Here is an 18,861-nt window from a genome sequence, read left to right as displayed (position 1 = left end):
TTCCTAGAGGCGTGCTCAATATTAAATGTAGATAATATAAATATTATGAAGAGGACAGATTTTATTATTTGATGTCATGTAATAGCGGGTGAGCTTATTGCCTATTAATAAGTTTCTAAAAAGGAGATACGATATATTTTTTATTATCAACACGTGAATGGAATCTAAGAACTCAATTCAGCATGTGAACATATGTAATTTATTTAAGTCAATTTAACCTACGGAGATCCTTGTTCGTTCTTCTCCATAGGAATCTACACTTTGGAACGACGAATAGCTTCGCTAGCGGACTGACTGACAGACAGACAGACTTTATTCATATTATTATAGTTGCTTTGACGATCAAAACTTTTTTCCCGGTCTATTTGATTTAAATAATTTTGTCTTTGACTTTGACCGACTTTGACTTTCATTTGACTTTAACTTTGACTTTGAAATTGTATTACTTTGTAAGAGACAATATTGTATCGGTACGCGTCGACTAGGATAACTTAAAAATATATAAGCTTTAACCTATAAACCTCTAATGTTCAATACCCACCCAGCATTACCGATGGGGTTCTCGCTCCACAGCCGCAGCACGGCAGTCAGCAGCCGCGAGTGGCAGCACCAGGATATCGCCGGCGAGTTGCGCGAGATATTGAACAGCCTCTGAAATATGGCCTCCTGACACTTTTTATCGTGAAATTCGGTTTTTAACTACACGTTTGTTTATAGGTAATGTGCATTTAAGTCCAAATGTGGGTAGTCGAAAGTATGCTGAAAAGTGCTTCCTATCGATCTTTATTCGTATGTAAGTAGTGTGTTTTTAAAAATGCAATTTTATAGGATCTTAAATAAATATATGTAATAATTTCGAATTTACTTAATGCGAACAAAGGAGTACATCAATTAATGATTATGTTAATTATTGGATTACTCATGTAACTGTTTGACGAGGAACTCAACTAGTTTCAAGCCATGTTAGAGGCTCATATTCATGAGCAGCATTCCACGACATACGACGCGGCGATTGTCGCGCTGCTACACTAGAAGTAGCCTCTAGCATGGCTTGAAACTAATCGAATTCCTCGTAATACAGTTACGTGAGTAAGCCGATAACATAATAATTATTTTTGTGTTGGATAGTCCATTTATCGAGGAAGGTTATAGGCTATAAAACATCACGCTATGACTAACAGAAGCCAAGCAGAGCGGGTGAAACCGCGCGGAAGTAGCTAGTAATAAAATAAAGGAGTACATCTATGGTAGTTACCATGTCTAGAATGCAGTTGTCCATGATGTACCTTCGGAACTTCTCCAGGAAGATCTTCCTGGTGGACGGCACCATGTTTGTACCATCAGTGTTGTCCAGGAGTAGCAGGAGAAATTCTAGCTGTTGGATGGATGAAATTGCAACGTCACGCCTTTTATCCCCGAAGGCTTAGGCACCTCTGCCTAAGCCGCACATTACGGCACGTAATGCCTCTATACAATATACATCCACTTTTCACCATATCTGTTATAAGTCCCATAATGTTATAGGGGGTGAGCGTGTTTCCATATATTATATTGGGCACAATTCCAGACTCCGTGCTACTACTGAGATTTTTTTTAAAAACCGAAAAAAGCCCAACAATATTTTGTCCGACCCGGGAATGTGGTCTAGCTTGAACAGCAGGAGTAGGGAACAGGGTGGTTTTTAGTCAGTAAAATTCTGATACTTCCTGTCGCTTCACCCAAGGCGGGAGAAGACATTGGATGATTTTCCCCTCTCAATAAAAGCCCTGTTGATGCTTAAACACATTTAAACTCTCATTGTTAACAATACGTGAGCAGTAGCCAAATAAAAGGTAAGGTCAGTTTCCTAACCTTGAAAGTCACATTCAATAAATAACTTTAAATACATCACAACACGGTCACATTTCCTTTGCCAAATTAGTTTGAAAACGTCGGCACAATCCGCCACGAAGCGAAGTAAAATGGTCAGTAAATATCTAGCTTAGTCAGTTATTTAGCATAACAACTGCAGTTTTAGGGAATGTTGCCAAAATTGTGTATATTCGTGACCTAGGTATTGAACCATGAACTTTCCGTTTTAGGCTTTCATGGTTATCGGTTTGGCATGATATGCAGATGTAGAGAAAAAAAAGGTGGAATTTTTGTCTGTGTTTCCTAAAGGGTCCTCATCAAGGCTTATGTGGACAGGTCGCTTATAGGCAAACGTGTAGGGATTGCAATCCGGTATGATTTTCAATCCGGCCGGAATTCACCGGATTGACGCTAATCCGGCCGGATCCGTACGGATCCGGCCGGATTTTAAAGTTACTTAGGGCTTTGTATTTAGTGGTTTATAGTTTTGATAATAATGTATAAAAAGAAAATAAAATACGTATTTATGGAAAATAAAATCACTTTTCATTATATTTTTTGGTATTAATTGTAATTTTTGGTACTATTTGTACTAAATCAAATTATGAAACTATTTTTAATAATAAAGTAATCAGTCTGACTCTCACTTATTGCTGTACCTATTTATGTATCTGAAAGTACTTAAGTAATAATAATACTATTAAACTCTTATTAATAATCTACACAGTTATATAACAAAACAGTCTTTTAAATTTGTACTTATAAAATCAACAACTTCAGTTCATAATCCTAAGAAACAAAACAAGAAGCATTAATTTTCTGCAATGCAAAATTCAAATTAAAATTATTTCTGTGCCTGATAAAACGATCTAAGAAAACAAATAGTGTTTATTGTACTGTCTCCTAGTCTGCTTCTGATGGCACTACAAATATAACCTGCGGTAGAAAAGGCCATTTCTGCCTCAACACTGGTTGGCCAAATCGCCATCAAGTAACTGTAGATCAGCGAAATGTGTTTTCCATTTTACTCCTTCTACTTCATACACAGTCATTTCTTTTTTAAGTATTTTCTCATAATCTGTTTCTGTTTTAGCATTAACTTTCCCTCTATACCCTAGATACATAAACATTTCCGTTCTGAATTTAACAAAAAAAGCAGGTAAATATTCTGACTGAACAAGTAATAAGTTAATAATACACGACTACACATTATGAACTTATATTGAGCTCAGAATTTTATTTCTCTTTCGGTTAGGTATTGAAATCGTGTATTTTTTGCTTTACCGGATCCGCCACCGGATCCGGCGCCGACTCACCGGATCCGGTAGGTCCAAAAACACGCCGGATCCGCCGGATTACCGGATCCGCCGGACCGGATTGCAATCCCTACAAACGTACTCTATCGTAGGCCGAAAAAAAGTGGCGCTAGTTACGGGACTACATATTTGATAGGTAGTTCAATTGTGGGAGAGGCATGCTTCGGCACGAATGAGCCGGCTCGACAAGAGGCCCAATTATCCCCCTTCGCAATCCCCGATTCCTCAACGACCCTTACATTCCTAACGCCCATAAGGCTGACGACTCACTTGTAACGCCACTGGGTTTCGGGTGACTATAAGTGGCGGCGATTGCTTACCATCAGGTGATCCGTTTGTTCGTTTTCCGGCTTATACCTTAAAAAAAAGATAGACCGAGCAGCAATAAAGCTTTTTGATATGAACCATCTTTATATGAAATGCGTCGACGCGGGCATTACGTGGTAAGCAAAAATGTGACCTGTGATGATATCTTTAAAATTTAAATTTCCACTCCTGCCGAGCGTGGTAGGTAATTGAGCTCTTGAAGACGATGTTTTTTTTGTGGCAAACGAGCAAACGAGTCGCCTGATGGTAAGCGATCAGCGCCGCCCATGGACACCAGCAACACCAGAGGAGTCACAGGTGCATTGCCGGCCTTTTAAAAAGGAGTATGCTCTTTTCTTGAAGGTTTGAAGGTCGTATCGGTATTGATATCTTTACAATGAAACATATTTTTACCTGTATTTGTTCTAACGGTGCTATGGCCTTTGTGATCTTATTGCAGTCCTCTCGATACTGAGCCTCCAGCGCGGCGTCGTCTTGGGCTGTAGACATCAATTTCGAAATCTTGTCTGAAAACGTTTCATATGACAAAACCTCACACTTTTTATTTATGAGTAGTCAGAAGTGCACATAATAATTATGTAACACCATATTTTATAGAAAAAGGTAGGTAATGAATGAAATCCATTTATTATAATAAATATATTTTTCAAAAACTGTAAAGATTTCTTCCACTTCTACAAATTAGCCAAAGAGGTTCAGCCGTTTTCGAGTTTTAGCGAGACAAACGAACAGGAATTCATTTTTATAAATATATGTATATACCTACAATACTTAGGTTGTGACTTACCTGTGCTGGTTGGAGAAAAAGGCGAATTCTTGATGGTCCCTTTTTCAGTCATTTCTGTGAAAATAAATTGTAATCTTTACTTAGGCATCTAATGCGATAATTTTGTTCTATAACTAAAATAAAAAATTTTGCTTCGTACCAAATATGTAGATGTATAGATATGAGACACGACTCTGTAAATCGTCACTCCTAATGATAAGTCCGTATGACGTCATCAGTACGCATCGCATGTAAGCATTGCTGATGATGCGGTCTGTACGATGCGAATTATGCGGGCCTATGGACACTTACCTCAAAGCATTACTTAGTAGATAGTTTTTTTACAGAACATAAAATTTGTAACATTTGTTTTTGTACAACAATAATTTTCTTTAAAGTTTTCTCTGATAATTATTTCCAATTCACAAAAAAACAATAACCTTTCTAGTCACGTACTTTACAAGCAATCAACCCTTTGCCCCTTAGATTTAGCGAAAAGGTATTTCTTTGTCTGTACCTAAAATGGGTCTAAATTCCGCCTAAACTCCGAATTGGAGCCAACATTTGATCCAAATAGTTGGTAATAACATTATTGGAATGGTGTCAGTCTAAAGGTCGCATTCGATTGGGAACAAAGGTCGCTGTGACTGACCTTATGAGACCTATATTCAAAGATTTGTCAAAAATAGATAGGTAACTATGTAGTTTATATTATATCAAATTGACACAATTACCCTCCTTTCTAATCTTCCCAAACCCATAATAACCCACAAATTTCAAACTAAAGGCCGGCAACGCACTTGTAACGCCTCTGGTGTTTCAGATGTCCATGCACGGCGGCGATTGCTTACCATCAGGTGATCCGTCTGCTCGTTTATCGGCTTTTACCATATGCGTGGCTGTGTGCCTAGCAGTGGTCTGATACAAAAAGTTGAAGATTGAGATCAGTGGCCTATTGGAGTGGACTATACCCAATAGAGGATGAAAATGGGTTGACAATGATGATGATGATGAACAGTTACCAGCTATCCTGGGATCAGTTTCTCCATGGACGGAGGTCGGTCGTTGCCACCACGGCTTCCTGATCACTGTCCGAAGCACGGTGTCGTCAGGACATTTCACGTTTAAGAAATTGTCGAACCTGGAATGTGACATAATGATAATTATGAAAATTAACTTCTGTGTAGTTATTTTATTTGTTTCTATGAATAGAAACTATGTTTTAAAAAGATTGACGCCAGACATTAGATAGTGGGGGAGAGCCATGCTTCGGTACGGATGGGCCGGCTAGACCGGAATGATACCTCACAGAAAACCGACGTGAATCAACTCTTGCGTTGTGTTTCGTTGTGTGCGTGAGGTTACCGGAGGCCAAAGTTACCCCTCCCCCTCCCAATATTTCCAATCCCCAATTCCTCAATAAGCTTTAAATTTCTAACGCCCAAAACACTTGTAACGCATAACGCACTTGTAACACCTCTAGCGTTTCGGGTGTCCGGCGGTGAAAGATTAGCAAACTAGTGCTACGAACATAAAAAACTGACCGAGACAATTGCTTTGTGCCATCTTTATAATAATAATAAAGAAATATTTTTAATTTTTGTTAAAGATTATTACGTGATCTTATTGAAGAAGACATATTTGACGAGGTGGTGCCTGGTCTCCCGGTGCTGCATCAGGCCGCACAACACGAACACTCCCTCCATTTGCTGGTTGAAGTACATGTCCTGCAATAGCCAACCATAATGATATATGTAAGCTATACAGACCGTATTTATTACATTGCCAAAAATTTTATGTAGGTTGTAGGTGTAACAAAGAATTATAACGTAGTTTTGTAAATTCACAAAGTCCTAGTTGCGTATTTCTATAGTACTTTGGATCCGGAGCTGTTAATTGCCTAGCCGGTTTATCGAGGCTCCGACTCGATAAGCAGGAGTAGGAATGGGGTGGTTTTTTAGTCAGCAAGAGTCCGACACTCAATCTCGCTTCGCCCAAGGCGAGAGAACGGGACGGGAGAACACATTGGGCGATTTGCGTCCCTCGAAAAAAAACCTATGATCTTTTCACCACTCTATCTTATTGCTGACATTGGCGTTCTAATTAAGTAATAATTTTTTCTATTATGACCCTCGGATCTAATTCATGATATCACCAATGCCATCAAAGATACATTAAATCACTCTTAGAAAAATTTGATCCAATCCTACCTGAGACACCAAATCATACAGCAGGCACTCTCGGACCACGCAATGTTCCAGTACATCACACAAAGCGGATTCATCCAGGAAGGTCCACAGCAGGTCCAGCATGGTACACAGGCGAGGGTGGGGCTGAGCGAGGAATTTCGCTGCCAAACCCGTCTGGAAATGGAGAGAGTTTCATGAGGAGATGTTTCACGATCTTTTCGTGAAACTTCTCCTATCAACTTTTCCTATTCAAAGGTCAACTGACATATTATCTACTAGCTACTTCCGCGCGGTTTCACCCGCTCTGCTTGGCTCCTATTGGTCATAGCGTGATAATTTATAGCCTAACCTTCCTCGATAAATGCGCTATCCAACACAAAAACAATTATTCAAATTGGACCCGTAGTTCCTGAGATTAGCGCGTAAAACAAGCAAACAAACAAACAAACTCTTCAGCTTTATAATATTAGTGTAGATATTATAGATTAGCGTCATATTATCTACTAGCGAATGTGATCCACAAATTGTTGTTTTGAGTCTGGGTGTCATGTGTATGTGAACTTGTGTGTTTGTAAACGCACCCACGACACAGGAGAAAATCCTAGTGTGGGGCAACGTGTTTTTTTATAAAATCAAAACAAACAAATAAATGTGAGGACTTCTATCGACCTTTACCTTTTACCTTTGTTACCAAAGTATTTCCACGAACAATTGCTAGGTAGTGGACCAGTTAATTTAATTTAGAAGTGACACTCTCCGGAGGTGGCCCGAATCGAGGAATATTTAAACCCGACTGAAGGTCACTTCAAACGAAAGGTCATCGACAAATTTAGAAATGTTTCGCGGACCTTTGCAGATTGTGATGTTTCTGAATCAATTAATTCGTATTTGTTAAATATTCTGAGGATTTAGGTATTTTTTGAGAGAAATGGGATGAATGGGATTTGGTGATGTTTTTAATCATTGACTGCTTTGTTGTTCGAGTATTTGCAAGTGCGACTGTCAGAGAAGGGGTCTCGGGTTTTAAAAATGTAAGACTATTTATGTGGAACTAAAGAAAAGTCCTTTCCGCTTTGTTTTACGCTGTTTCTAAATAAATATTATCTTAAAGGGTTTGAACGTAATTCCAAGTCATCTGGACCTGCAGACTGCCTAGTGGTTTTACTGGGTCTCTGACTCGAAAAGCAGGAGTAGGAACTGGCTTCTTTTTAGTCAGTAAGAGTATGACACTCCCTCTCGCCTCGCCCAAGGCGGGAGAAGACATTGGATTTACTCCTTAAAAAATCCTTACAAAATTCTCATCCCGGCACTTCAAATAGAACTCAGCGGCGTGTTGGTCCACGTGTATACTCCTCGTCTTCAAGCCAATGAGTCCTCGAAACCGAGGCAGCAGTTCTGACACCACCACGTACGACATCCGGAGGGTGGTGCCCAGTTCCACCACCACTAATCTTGATAGTGACATTAGGAATGCCTGTGAACATAGAAGAAGTAAATTTAATTAAATACATAGCTTAGTCACAACGATATTTCGAAAAATGGTTAAATTAATGATTTAAGTTTGCGAGAGCCATGCTTCGGCACGAATGGGCCGGCTCGACCGGAGTGATACCACGGTCTCACCGAAAACCGACGTGAAACAAAGCTTGCGTTGTGTTTCGTTGGGTGAGTGAGGTTACCGGAGGCCTAATTACCCCCTTTCCTAAAAGATTAAATATTGCAAAGCCATTAAAAGCTGGTCATAAATACTTACTTTTTTGGACATCTTCTTAACCTCAGTGTTCTGTGGGTCAACTAACGTGTGTGGGGATGGCCGTGGCGTGTAAACGGACCCTGAGCTATGGATCCTCAAGGCCACCTCCTCTTCAGGTTTCGAAGTATCCGATTTCGCCTGGTAACAGTAATAAATAAAATAGGTTCGGTGAAGAGACCTAATCTGAGTTATTGGCTTTGTTTTTGGTAATTGTCAGAAGCTATTTTGGTATAACGCGAAATCCTACGTGAGCGATCAAGATGCGAATGCGATGCGACGCGGCGCGAACGCGATCAATTAAGTTGATATTTTCGCGCGAGCTGGAAGCGGTGCCGTCACATTTTTGTTTATAATGTCGGAAACAGAAACAAGACGAAACGATTCACATGCACGTACAACATAGCCGTCGCGTCACACCGCATCGCGTTGAATTCGCGTGTCACCGCACCGCTTCGCGTTCGCTTCTAGATCGCTCACGCAGAACGTCGCGTAACAATATCCAGCTCTTATGAAATATTATAAAAATGCCTGTTGGCCACACTATACCATAAAACCAGGGGCCTGTCTGCTATTACAAATGTGTCAGAATGGTCGATCATTGAGCAGTGCAAGAGGGAAGGAGCGCTATACAACCTACATACGTCCCTCTTGCACTGCTCAATGGTCGACCATTCTGACACAATTGTAATAGCAGACTAAGGCCCCTGGGGAGTGAAAGTATGATCTTACAATACCTTACTACTCTTAGCGGTAAGCGAAGTCTTCATATCCGAAGGTCGAGCCAGTTCATCCAGCAATGCTTCTAGCGACTTGAACAGCAGAGCGGCGCGCGCGCAATCCCTGTTGGGCGGGGCTTGCAACGCTGCGTAACCTTCCACTGGAAAACTGTGTTACATAAATAAGAAAAATGTGTATTGGACTGAAGATAAAAATTTCATTTATGCTCCATACTAGGATTTCTTCCTCTGTCGTGGGTGCGTTTATAAACATACACATCACACTTTGAGGCTCACACAAAGAACTGTCTCGTGCGGGAATCGAACCTGCGTTACGTCCCGCTGTTTACCCAATCACTGTATCAACCTTGTAGTCATCAAAATACTTTTTATCGGAATATTTTACGTTTCTGTAGTATACTGATATATTTTGAATATTTTTTATATACAACTTCTAAATACTTTAGTTTAACCTTTTGTATATGAGATACAATAGAAAACACTGCGCCTCGCGTAGTTCTGAGTTCTAAGATATATGTATAGCTACGGATACTACGGGTTAATTTACTCCTGTTTTTATATTTATTGTATCCCGTACAGATAAATATCTATATACTAAAACCTATTCGTTCTCTACTCCACAGACGTTGAACCTAGCTCACAATACAGCGGCCAATATCGACCAGGGAATCAATAACTCTATATAAAGAAAGGGTTAACTACTCACACGAATGGCACGTGTCCAAAATTAGCATACAAGTGTTCCTGCATGGCCAGCGAGACTGCCGGGAAGTATGCCAGGCCGGCTCCATGCGTGACCTTCTCAAATGCTAGACCCATTGATGTACCGTTTCTAGATAGAAAATAATGTTCTTTTTAATCTTATACTAATATTATAAAGCTGAAGAGTTTGTTTCATTAATTGAACGCGTTAAACTGTGTAATAGGGATGATGACAGGGTATGAAAATTATAATTTATTTAGTACGTCAGTTAGGTATTGAAAAAATATTAGACACGTATTTTTTTATTTTGTCATATAAGATAACAATACTTAGATAAAACGAATCAAAGTTTAGGAGTGGGAGCAAATAAATACGTCATTTCTACGTATAAAACGTACCTAGAAATGACGTCACGCGATATTTTTATTACAAATAGATATAATTATCGTTTCCGAAAGAAAATAAAAAAAATACGTATCTAATATTTTAAAATAATCGACAAGACGGACATTAAAGTAAAAAATTGTTATAGAATAGGGAAGATATTCTTCGAAGAATTTCAGACACGAAATACTACAAGCGCATGTCAAAGCTCCGTAAATACATTATGTACCATGAATTCTAAATCTATTCGAGTTGACAAAAATAGCGCAGAATCGATTTTGTTACGAGATTGCATCGCTGAGCGGCGCAAAGATGAATTTCCTGATCGATTCACGTTGTTATTGGAGTGAATCGAGTCAGTAGGAAATTGACTGAACAGGTGGAAAGATTGAGTTACTGACACAGTTGTGTACACAACATTACAATAGAATTTTTGATAATAGCACGTTTTTCTCTTAGGAAGATGGTTGGTTTTACGTAAAATACACCTAACTTAAGTGCCATGCTAAAGTGTGGAAGAGCCATGCTTCGGCACGAACGGGCCGGCTCGACCGGAGTGATACCACGGCCTCAGAAAAACTGACGTGAAAAAACGCTTGCGTTGTGTTTCGTTGTGTGAGTGAGATTACCGGAGGCCCAATTACCCCCTTCCCAATGTTCCCGATCCCCGATTCCCAACAAGCCTAAAAGGGCGGTAACGCACTTATAACGCCTCTAGTGTTATTATAACTTTCGTGATTCCAGGTAGAAGGTGTGATGGGCGCGAAACTAGAGTCGCCAGTAGCAGCGCAACAATCGCCGCGTCGTGTGTCGCGGAATGCTGCTCATGATTATGAGCCTCTAGCATGGCTTGAAACTAGTCGAGTTCCTCGTCAAACAGTTACGTGTGTAAGCCGAAAACATAATAATTAACGCCTGTAGTGTTTCGTTTACCGATTAATACCTCAGAAAGACCATGTAGAACTCAAATGATCTGCTGATAAATGTTAGTTTTATTAGTACATCACAAAGGATTGGTTTTTGACTTTGATCCTCACCTATAAAACTCCATGATCCCTTTATCCAGGTCGATGCAGGAGCCGATGACGTCACCGGGCAGCCACGCCTGCCCGTAAGGCGAGGTGGCCACGTTCCACTTCCTCACTCTGCCTCCATCATACGCGTAGGAGTGGGCCGTGTCTCCGACTCCTGTGTCCATTGAGAAGATGCAGGAGGCTGTGCACCAACCGATCTAGGAAATAAGACACAGAAAATAGAATAAAAAAGAGAAATTGTTTTGTTTCAATTTGCCTCATATTAGGATTTTTTCAGTCTTATAGATGTTTCAACAGAAACTATCTGTTGATCTGTTGTGTGAAGGAATTAAAAACGTGATTTCTACGATTAAGGATTAAGACAATGGACAGTTGGTGCAAATGGCTGCTGCGTAACGTGTCTCGGGTTTGATTCTCGCACGTAACCATATGGTTATTATTTGTGTGATTAATTGACTGTGTCGTTGGTCGAGTGGGCGATGGCCGGACAAGGGATCTCGGGTTCGATTCGTCGAGCGAAGTATTGCTGGGCTTTTTTCGGATTTTCTAATATTTCTCAGTAGAAGCAGGGAGTCTGGTATTGTGCCCAGTAGATGGCAATTAGCTATTACATGAGACTTATAACACAAATGGTGAAAAGTGGGTGCACATTGTATAGCGTCATTAGGTGCCGTCATGTGAACCTCTGCTTACCCCTTGGGGCAAAAAAGGCGTGACGCTGTGTTTGTGTGTACAAATTGTAGTTCCAGACTTACCCGAGACATTGGAGGAAGATCTAGAGTGGGGCAGCTATTTTTTTTATAATTACATCCATTGGTCACCTACCTGCATGATACCCTTAGTTCCAAGTTGCACCTCGTACATCCACTTGCCTCCGTAGACACACGCCGTCGCCCTGATGGTGGCGAAGCTGGACAGGCCTTGGACGCTCACTCTCTCATCACCCACCAGAACTAATCGACCAGTGCCTGGAGATTAAGATAATTGTAGTAGGTGGTGGCTCTAGTCGTGGTTAATGACGTATGGCGTAAAAATAGCATTACTTGGCTACTAATAAAACAACCATGTTTAATAAAGAATAGCTCGGAACGGACCAAGATTTGGAACTTAGCGCCATTGTAACTTTTCGTCAGCTTAAAATTACCTATCCAATGATTTAACACAGATAGCTATTGGAAGGTGGGTCCAGATTTCATAGACACTCTGGCATCCTTTTGATGCTTGTTTTTAGATCGACTCAAACAAGATCTGGTATTAATGGACCGTGACAATTGAGCAGGAAAAATAACGTAAAGTCAAAAAGTATGAAACTAAAAAACTTGGTTAGTAGTAGTAGTTATATTCGTAAAAATCACACTAATTATAATGTTAGAAATGTGAAAGTTTGTTTGTTCGTCAATGACGCGGAAACTAGTGAACGGATTTTGATGAAAATTCGTATACAGACAGGGTATGAGCTGACTTGGGTGATAGGGTATTATTAGGGATAGGGATTTTTATCCCACGGGAACGTGGGCGAATCCGCTAGTAGAAGCTAGTAGGGTATACATTTATATGTATATCCCACGCAAACGGCTCTCGATACAAAACCATTTATATAAGAAAACAAACACCATTAAAAATATCTGTCCAAAATTTTCCAGCGACGAAACACTGTCTGTGTAATTACCAAACTGTCTGGAAAACGTTGCGCCTCTACTAATTAGACCAATTACTCTTGTATTGTGGTGTCGCTTTGTGACAGTTTGGTCTGTGGCGCCACAACAAACGGGCTTTTGATGACATTCCTAGGCGGAAAATGGCGGACAGCCGGCGCATACTAAGTGGGTACTAATGGGAGGTTTATTAGGCTCTAGTTTAAACCTGAGATGCGTATAATTAATAGTTTACTAGACAATGTTGGTAAAAAGTGTCAACACGTCTTAACCCTGATGCATGTTTACCCCTGTTGTTGTCTCATATACCCGCAGACGATAGGTTAAATTAGGAGAGTTACCCCTATAGCGGTAGGCGCTGTCTGTCTATTAGTATAAACCATATAATGTATCGAGTCACACATCGCCGTGAATTTTGAAAATCGATAGTTTGAATCTCCTTGAATCAAATCCGAATCCTATGCTCAGTAGTCGCTCTAGTCCGATCTGGGTTTTTAACCCAAAATCCTAAAAAAAATTAATTAATAAAAATATACAATTTCATTATGTCTATATCTTTCTTATTTTCAATTAAGTATGGAATAAATAGTTATTACTGATTATACAGTACAATAAATAAATAAGTTAACCTGTGGAAGCATCGAACACCACGATTTTCGGTCCAATCCTGCCGAATCTGTCATCAGTCGAGTCAGTAGTCTGAAATAAAGACAGAATATCTCATTAGCCGGCTTAACTTAAACGGAAGTTTTGTCATTATTACCTAAGTATATCATTAACTCTGGAGCTGCGGTCTTCTTAGTGGGTTACCGGGGCTGCGGTTCAAAAATTAGGAGTTGAACGGGGTGGTTTTTAGTCAGTAAGAGTCTGACACTCTCTCGCCTCAACCAAGGCGGGAGAAGCCATTGGATTATATTTCCATTTACAATAAAGTATATTTTAATCGCACCTTTTGTTCTCAGTAAGGGTAGGCGAAGATACATTTACAGTTAATTTTAGTTTTCTCCGGTAGATGGCATTAAGATAAATAAAGCTTTTTATTGTTCTTGTAAAAAAACCTTATTATTTTATAAGCCATTTATTATTAGTGCCAATGTTTCCTTGCTTTAATTCAGTAAAGTATTATTCAGTTATCTTTTAAAAAAGTGCAGCCTTACCTTATACAAAAACTGTATGACGTTTTATTTTACAATTTTTGTATCAGTTTTCACTGTTAGAAAGCGGGTCACGTAGTTTTTTTATTTTTTATCTGTGTTGCGGCTGACTGCACTCTGGACACCAGTCCTTTGAGCTTTATTCTTTGTTTGTTTGACGTTGAACATATTTTGGAATTTAATACAGAGCAGTACAGTTAAAACTCTTACAAAAGTTTGACAGCTAGGAGTTAGGAGTAACATTACACCACATCATATCTTATAAAAATATGTATGGCAGACTTTTCGCGATCAGACCAATACAATATCAACTTTATATCTACGTAATAAAGACTAAAATCAAACATAACAGTAGGTATACACAGTTACACATCAAGCCTTACAATACCAGTTTACTAGTACACTTAGTTACACATCAATCTATACAAAACCATTATAATATTATATAGTTTATCATGGTCTTGCTTTATGTGATCTTTCCAAGTTTCCACACATGTTTTTTATGGAACAAACCGGTAAACGAGCTGACGTATCACCTGATGGTAAGCAATTGCCACCGCTCATGGACACTTGAAACACCAGAGGCTTTACAAGTGCGTTGCCGGCCTTTTGGGGATTAGGAATTTAAGGGTTGCTGGTTGCCCGCGATTGCTTACCATCAGGTGATACGTCTGCTTTACCGGCGTGATTCATAAAAGGTATAATACGTTACGTCTGAAACAGGCGGGGCATGTTTCTTGGCCTTCGTCTTATGGCTCATCACCTTGGCATCCAGCATCTTCGGCAGGTTCTCGCGGATATGAGTCACGTACTTACTCCTTCTGAAAACCATAAGGTCTTTACTTATGTACTATTTTTTTAAACATTATTATACAAAAAGACTGCCTCGTTGCTCGAGTGGTCGCTAGTGCGACTGCCTAGCAAGGGATCTATGGTTCGATTCCCGAGTCGGGCAAAGTAATACTGAGCTTTTTTCGGTTTTCAAAAATATTTCAGCAGTAGCATTGAGTCTGGTATTGTGCCTAGTATATGGCAATAGGCTCATTCCCTTTTATAAGGGCCTTATAACGCAAATGGTGAAAAGTGGGTGTATATTGTATAGTGACATTACGTGTCGTATTGTGTAGGTGCATCTGTGTCTTCCCCTTCGGGGATAAAAGGCGTGAAGTAGTGTTAATGTGGTGTTTTTCCACAAGAGATGTGCTATGCTACGTTGCTGTGTATGCGTTTGGCTTCCACCAATCATATTCATTGGTAGACATAGCTTAGCACTGATGAAAACGGACTCAGTTAAGCGATTTTTATAAGGAAAGATGCGTGCTATGGATGCGTGTTATGCTGTAATATTGCGTGACGTCACTTCTAGGTAGGTACGTTTTATAAATAGAAATGACGTATTTTGCTCCCACTCCTAAACTTTGATTCGTTTTATCTAAGTATTGTTATCTTATATGACAAAAAAAAAAAATACGTGTCTAATATTTTTTCACTACTTAACTGACGGACTAAATAGATTTTTAATTTTCATACCCCGTCATCATCCCTATTGCTATAATGAAAATGTACGACAAAGAAAATAGCGTCGTGTACGAAATTACAGACAACATGCTACCGACATTTGCGTTCCACACTCGTGTCAGTATGTACTACCTTCCATACTAACATTTTAATACGTATGTGATTTTGTCTGTAAAAACTACAAACTGCCAATGTCTTCAATAGGTTCTCGATATATACCTAGGAGATTTAAAAGGCAGTAAAGTTGATAATCCATTTAAGATCGTTCATCATCATCATATATTTGTTATAGTATATGGCGGCAAACGAGAGGACGTGAAGGTAAGCATTTGGCGACGCCCATGGATGCTTGCAACACAAGAGGAGTTACAATTTACAATGTATATTTTTATAGGATGCAAGAGATATAGTTTTTAGATGGGGCCCAGTAGGGCTGATGCCTGATTCGGAGTTGCGGACTATCTAGCGGGTTTATTGGAGCTCCGGTTCGAAAAGCAGGAGTAGGAAAGGGGTGGTTTTTAGTCAGTAAGTGTCTTGGGCGAGAAAAGTATTTGAATGGTTTTCCAATACCTCTAGCAGTCACCACCGCTCTGGTTATGATATATTGAGACTGAACGTTTACAAGCAAAGTCGCCAGTTAAGCCTAGTTATAAAAAAATTGAACACTGCGTAGTTATAATGTGAGTGACAGCTGACATTGGTTCTTTGGTTCTCAAGACCATTATTCTACATTAATAATAAGTATATGGTGTGTGTTGCAGTAATATAATGCATAGGAATCTAGCAGTATATAAAGTGTTCTGAAAGTATTTGCCACAGCTTTACGGGGGGTAGTGTTGTGTTTGAAGATTACGATTACTATTGTATGATTAGACTGCGGTTCCAAACACGCGCAGCAGGGCGGAGAGGAGCTTAGCGGTGCACGAATTGACCAATCACAATGCTCGAAATCTTTTCCATTGAAGCGGAGCGGAGATTTGGAGCAAAGTGATTGGTCAATTCGTGCACCGGAGTCTGAGATGTTGAACAGAGGTTCCTTTAGTAACATAAGTGAGCACTAAGAAAGGATTTTTGAAATGTCAACCCCCAAGGGGGGAAACTCTCCGAGGTGGGTTTTAGTCCCCCTCTGCGCGTCTTTGTAGTGGAACCGCAGCCTAAGTAGGAGGTAGTATTGTGCAAACACAACATTACCTCTTCCTCCTCCAATAATCCATAAGACATTTAAATAAAAATTAATCATATACCCTATTGCAATCGATGTAATACTCTCCCGTTCTTTTTAACTTCTACACTATCTTAACAGTCACAAAACTACAGCATGAGATACTCACTGAAAATGCCTGTCAGTATTATCCTTCATCACCATCTCATTGCCGAAGACCCTTCGGATGGTGTCGTGGACCTCGCCCTTCTCAGCTGAACTGCTGCACACACCAAACATAGACCGGAGTACGTTCATCATTGGAGATTATCACAATAGATCTCCTGACTCTTCAATATGTCACCTGGTTAAGAGACTTGTGCTAACACCAGAGCCTTTAAAGGCGTGAATATATAAAGAATAAGGAGCTTATGATTTTTGAGGTTTTAAGCTATTGGACTAGTAATGTATTTAGTTAATTATAAGGTAAATAATTAGTTTGTATGTTAATTCATAATTGTATGAATGTATTTGACTTAATATCTGATGTGTCTCTTCATCAGCCTATAAGTGGCCACTGCTGGACAAAGGACTCTTCTCACACGGAGAAGGTTTTGAGCATTAATCACCGCGCTTACTCAATGCGGGTTGGTGATTTCAAACTTATAATATGCCCAGTTTTCCTCACGATGTTTTCCTTCACCGTTTGTCAGTCGCGTCTAAATAATCTTGGAAAGTATATATAACTCGGAAAAAGTCACATTTATTTAGCACTAGCGACCCATACATCTCTATCTATTAAAATAAAAAAACCGCATCAAAATTCGTTGCGTAATTTTAAAGATTTAAGCATACAAAGAGACATGGGAACAGAGAAAGCGACTTTGTTTTATAGGTACTATGTAGTGATTTGAGTGTGTAGGAGTAGTAAATGATAATGAATGTCCAATTACCTTAGAGAAGGCAGAAGAAAATCACATACACCTATTGGTTTGTCCAGGTTAACCGCTTTTGATTTTCGGTTTCCTTAGCAATTGTTAGCTTTATAGCGTCTCTTCAACTTAAGTAACTTTTTGTACGGTCTTATGTGACGAGCTCAGTCCATTATCAAGCTCACTTCATGTAAACTATCAACTTTAATCAGTAATTTTAATGTATTTTCCTCAATGCACGAATATTATATTAACACAAACAAAAGTTCCAAAATAAAGCTTTATAAGCCTATAAATAAATACAGGTTTAACTGATTTCTAAAAGAAATTAACACAAAGTCTTCATAATACAAAATTATTTGTAAAATATATTTCAAAATCATACGGCAGGCGACTGTCAAACACGTGTCAGTTTGATGTATGGGGAATAAAACAAAAAGGTTTGTTTAGGTGGTAGAGGGAAAAAGGTGATAGCACTTTTTTATCTAAATATCGGTGATCGAGTGGTTGCTAGAGTGGAATCCATGCTTCAGATTTTTGGTTTGATTTTACACTATGTTGAAGAAGTACTTGGAAGTAGTTTTAATTTCAGTAAATTAAATCTAAAATACTTACTTATTTACTTAGGACAGTGATTCTCCCGCCTTGGGCGAAGTCTTAAATTACTCCTGTTGGGCAAAACCGTTGGTAGCTTTTAATTTAATAGCAAATACAAACGTACTGCTACTTACGACTAGGATCAAAGAGCCAAACTACCACAACAGATTAGCCCAATTGGGCTCCAGTAAGGCTGACGCCCGATCTGGAACTGCGGGCAACGTAACAGGTTACCGGAGCTCCGGCTCAAAGCAGGAGAAGGAACGGGATGGTTTTTAGTCAGTAAGAGTTTGACAATACCTTTCGCCTCACCTCGGGAGAAGTTATTGGATGAATTTACCTCCTCAAAAAAGTTAGGACTCCATATCAACCTATGACAACCCAGCCTAAACATAAAAGAAATATCAATAATATGACCAAAATAAATGACCCTAAAAACGAAATAAAGAGGTCGGTTAAAGACATACTTAGATTTCTATCACTCCATATATCTCCCATTGGAATAATTGTACAGCAATTACAAATATACATTTATCTTGGTAGCGGATGGCCCATAAATTTTAATGGCCTGTGAAATGCCGGCACTGGGCCGAACCCTAACTCCGTCCCATCGGGCCCTCATTATTTTGGCCCAGGCTTTATATATCGATTTATTTGGCTCCGTAAGGTTTATTTTTCTATTTGTATGCGCATATAAACGGCTTTTTCAACGTTTTCCTTCCTGATAAATTATTGAGTATTGAAGTGTATGTTATTTTGAGTTAGGAGTTATGTAAGTAATATGTTGCTAATATTATAAAGAGG

The 18,861-nt window shown here is 39.4% G+C and overlaps 1 protein-coding gene across 11 annotated transcripts in view; it reads right to left on the bottom strand.

Moving 5' to 3' along the window:
• LOC118277633 (E3 ubiquitin-protein ligase RNF123-like) overlaps positions 1 to 17,862 on the bottom strand; it is a 37,776-nt gene extending 19,914 nt beyond the window's left edge. For 6 of the 11 annotated variants that reach the window (XM_050696199.1, XM_050696201.1, XM_050696205.1 and 3 more), the window contains exons 1-17: positions 17,482 to 17,862; positions 16,719 to 16,892; positions 14,582 to 14,690; positions 13,345 to 13,414; positions 11,886 to 12,028; positions 11,064 to 11,257; positions 9,646 to 9,771; positions 8,937 to 9,087; positions 8,203 to 8,340; positions 7,741 to 7,923; positions 6,471 to 6,623; positions 5,878 to 5,987; positions 5,283 to 5,401; positions 4,282 to 4,335; positions 3,888 to 4,000; positions 1,256 to 1,375; positions 542 to 666 (exon numbers count right to left, since the gene is read on the bottom strand). In XM_050696199.1, the coding sequence (XP_050552156.1) occupies positions 542 to 666; positions 1,256 to 1,375; positions 3,888 to 4,000; positions 4,282 to 4,335; positions 5,283 to 5,401; positions 5,878 to 5,987; positions 6,471 to 6,623; positions 7,741 to 7,923; positions 8,203 to 8,340; positions 8,937 to 9,087; positions 9,646 to 9,771; positions 11,064 to 11,257; positions 11,886 to 12,028; positions 13,345 to 13,414; positions 14,582 to 14,690; positions 16,719 to 16,849 (2,039 nt within the window). In that variant the 5' untranslated portion in view covers positions 16,850 to 16,892; positions 17,482 to 17,862. The remainder of the gene's footprint in view (positions 1 to 541; positions 667 to 1,255; positions 1,376 to 3,887; positions 4,001 to 4,281; positions 4,336 to 5,282; positions 5,402 to 5,877; positions 5,988 to 6,470; positions 6,624 to 7,740; positions 7,924 to 8,202; positions 8,341 to 8,936; positions 9,088 to 9,645; positions 9,772 to 11,063; positions 11,258 to 11,885; positions 12,029 to 13,344; positions 13,415 to 14,581; positions 14,691 to 16,718; positions 16,893 to 17,481) is intronic. The other 5 variants (XM_050696203.1, XM_050696209.1, XM_050696200.1 and 2 more) reach the window with 4 other exon arrangements.
• Between the last annotated feature and the right edge of the window lie 999 nt (positions 17,863 to 18,861).

Source organism: Spodoptera frugiperda, chromosome 10 (genome assembly GCF_023101765.2).
Source record: "Spodoptera frugiperda isolate SF20-4 chromosome 10, AGI-APGP_CSIRO_Sfru_2.0, whole genome shotgun sequence".
In the NCBI taxonomy this organism is placed as follows: domain Eukaryota; kingdom Metazoa; phylum Arthropoda; class Insecta; order Lepidoptera; family Noctuidae; genus Spodoptera; species Spodoptera frugiperda.
The sequence above is the reverse complement of the archived record's forward strand: the minus strand, read 5'-3'. Positions and strand labels throughout refer to the sequence as shown.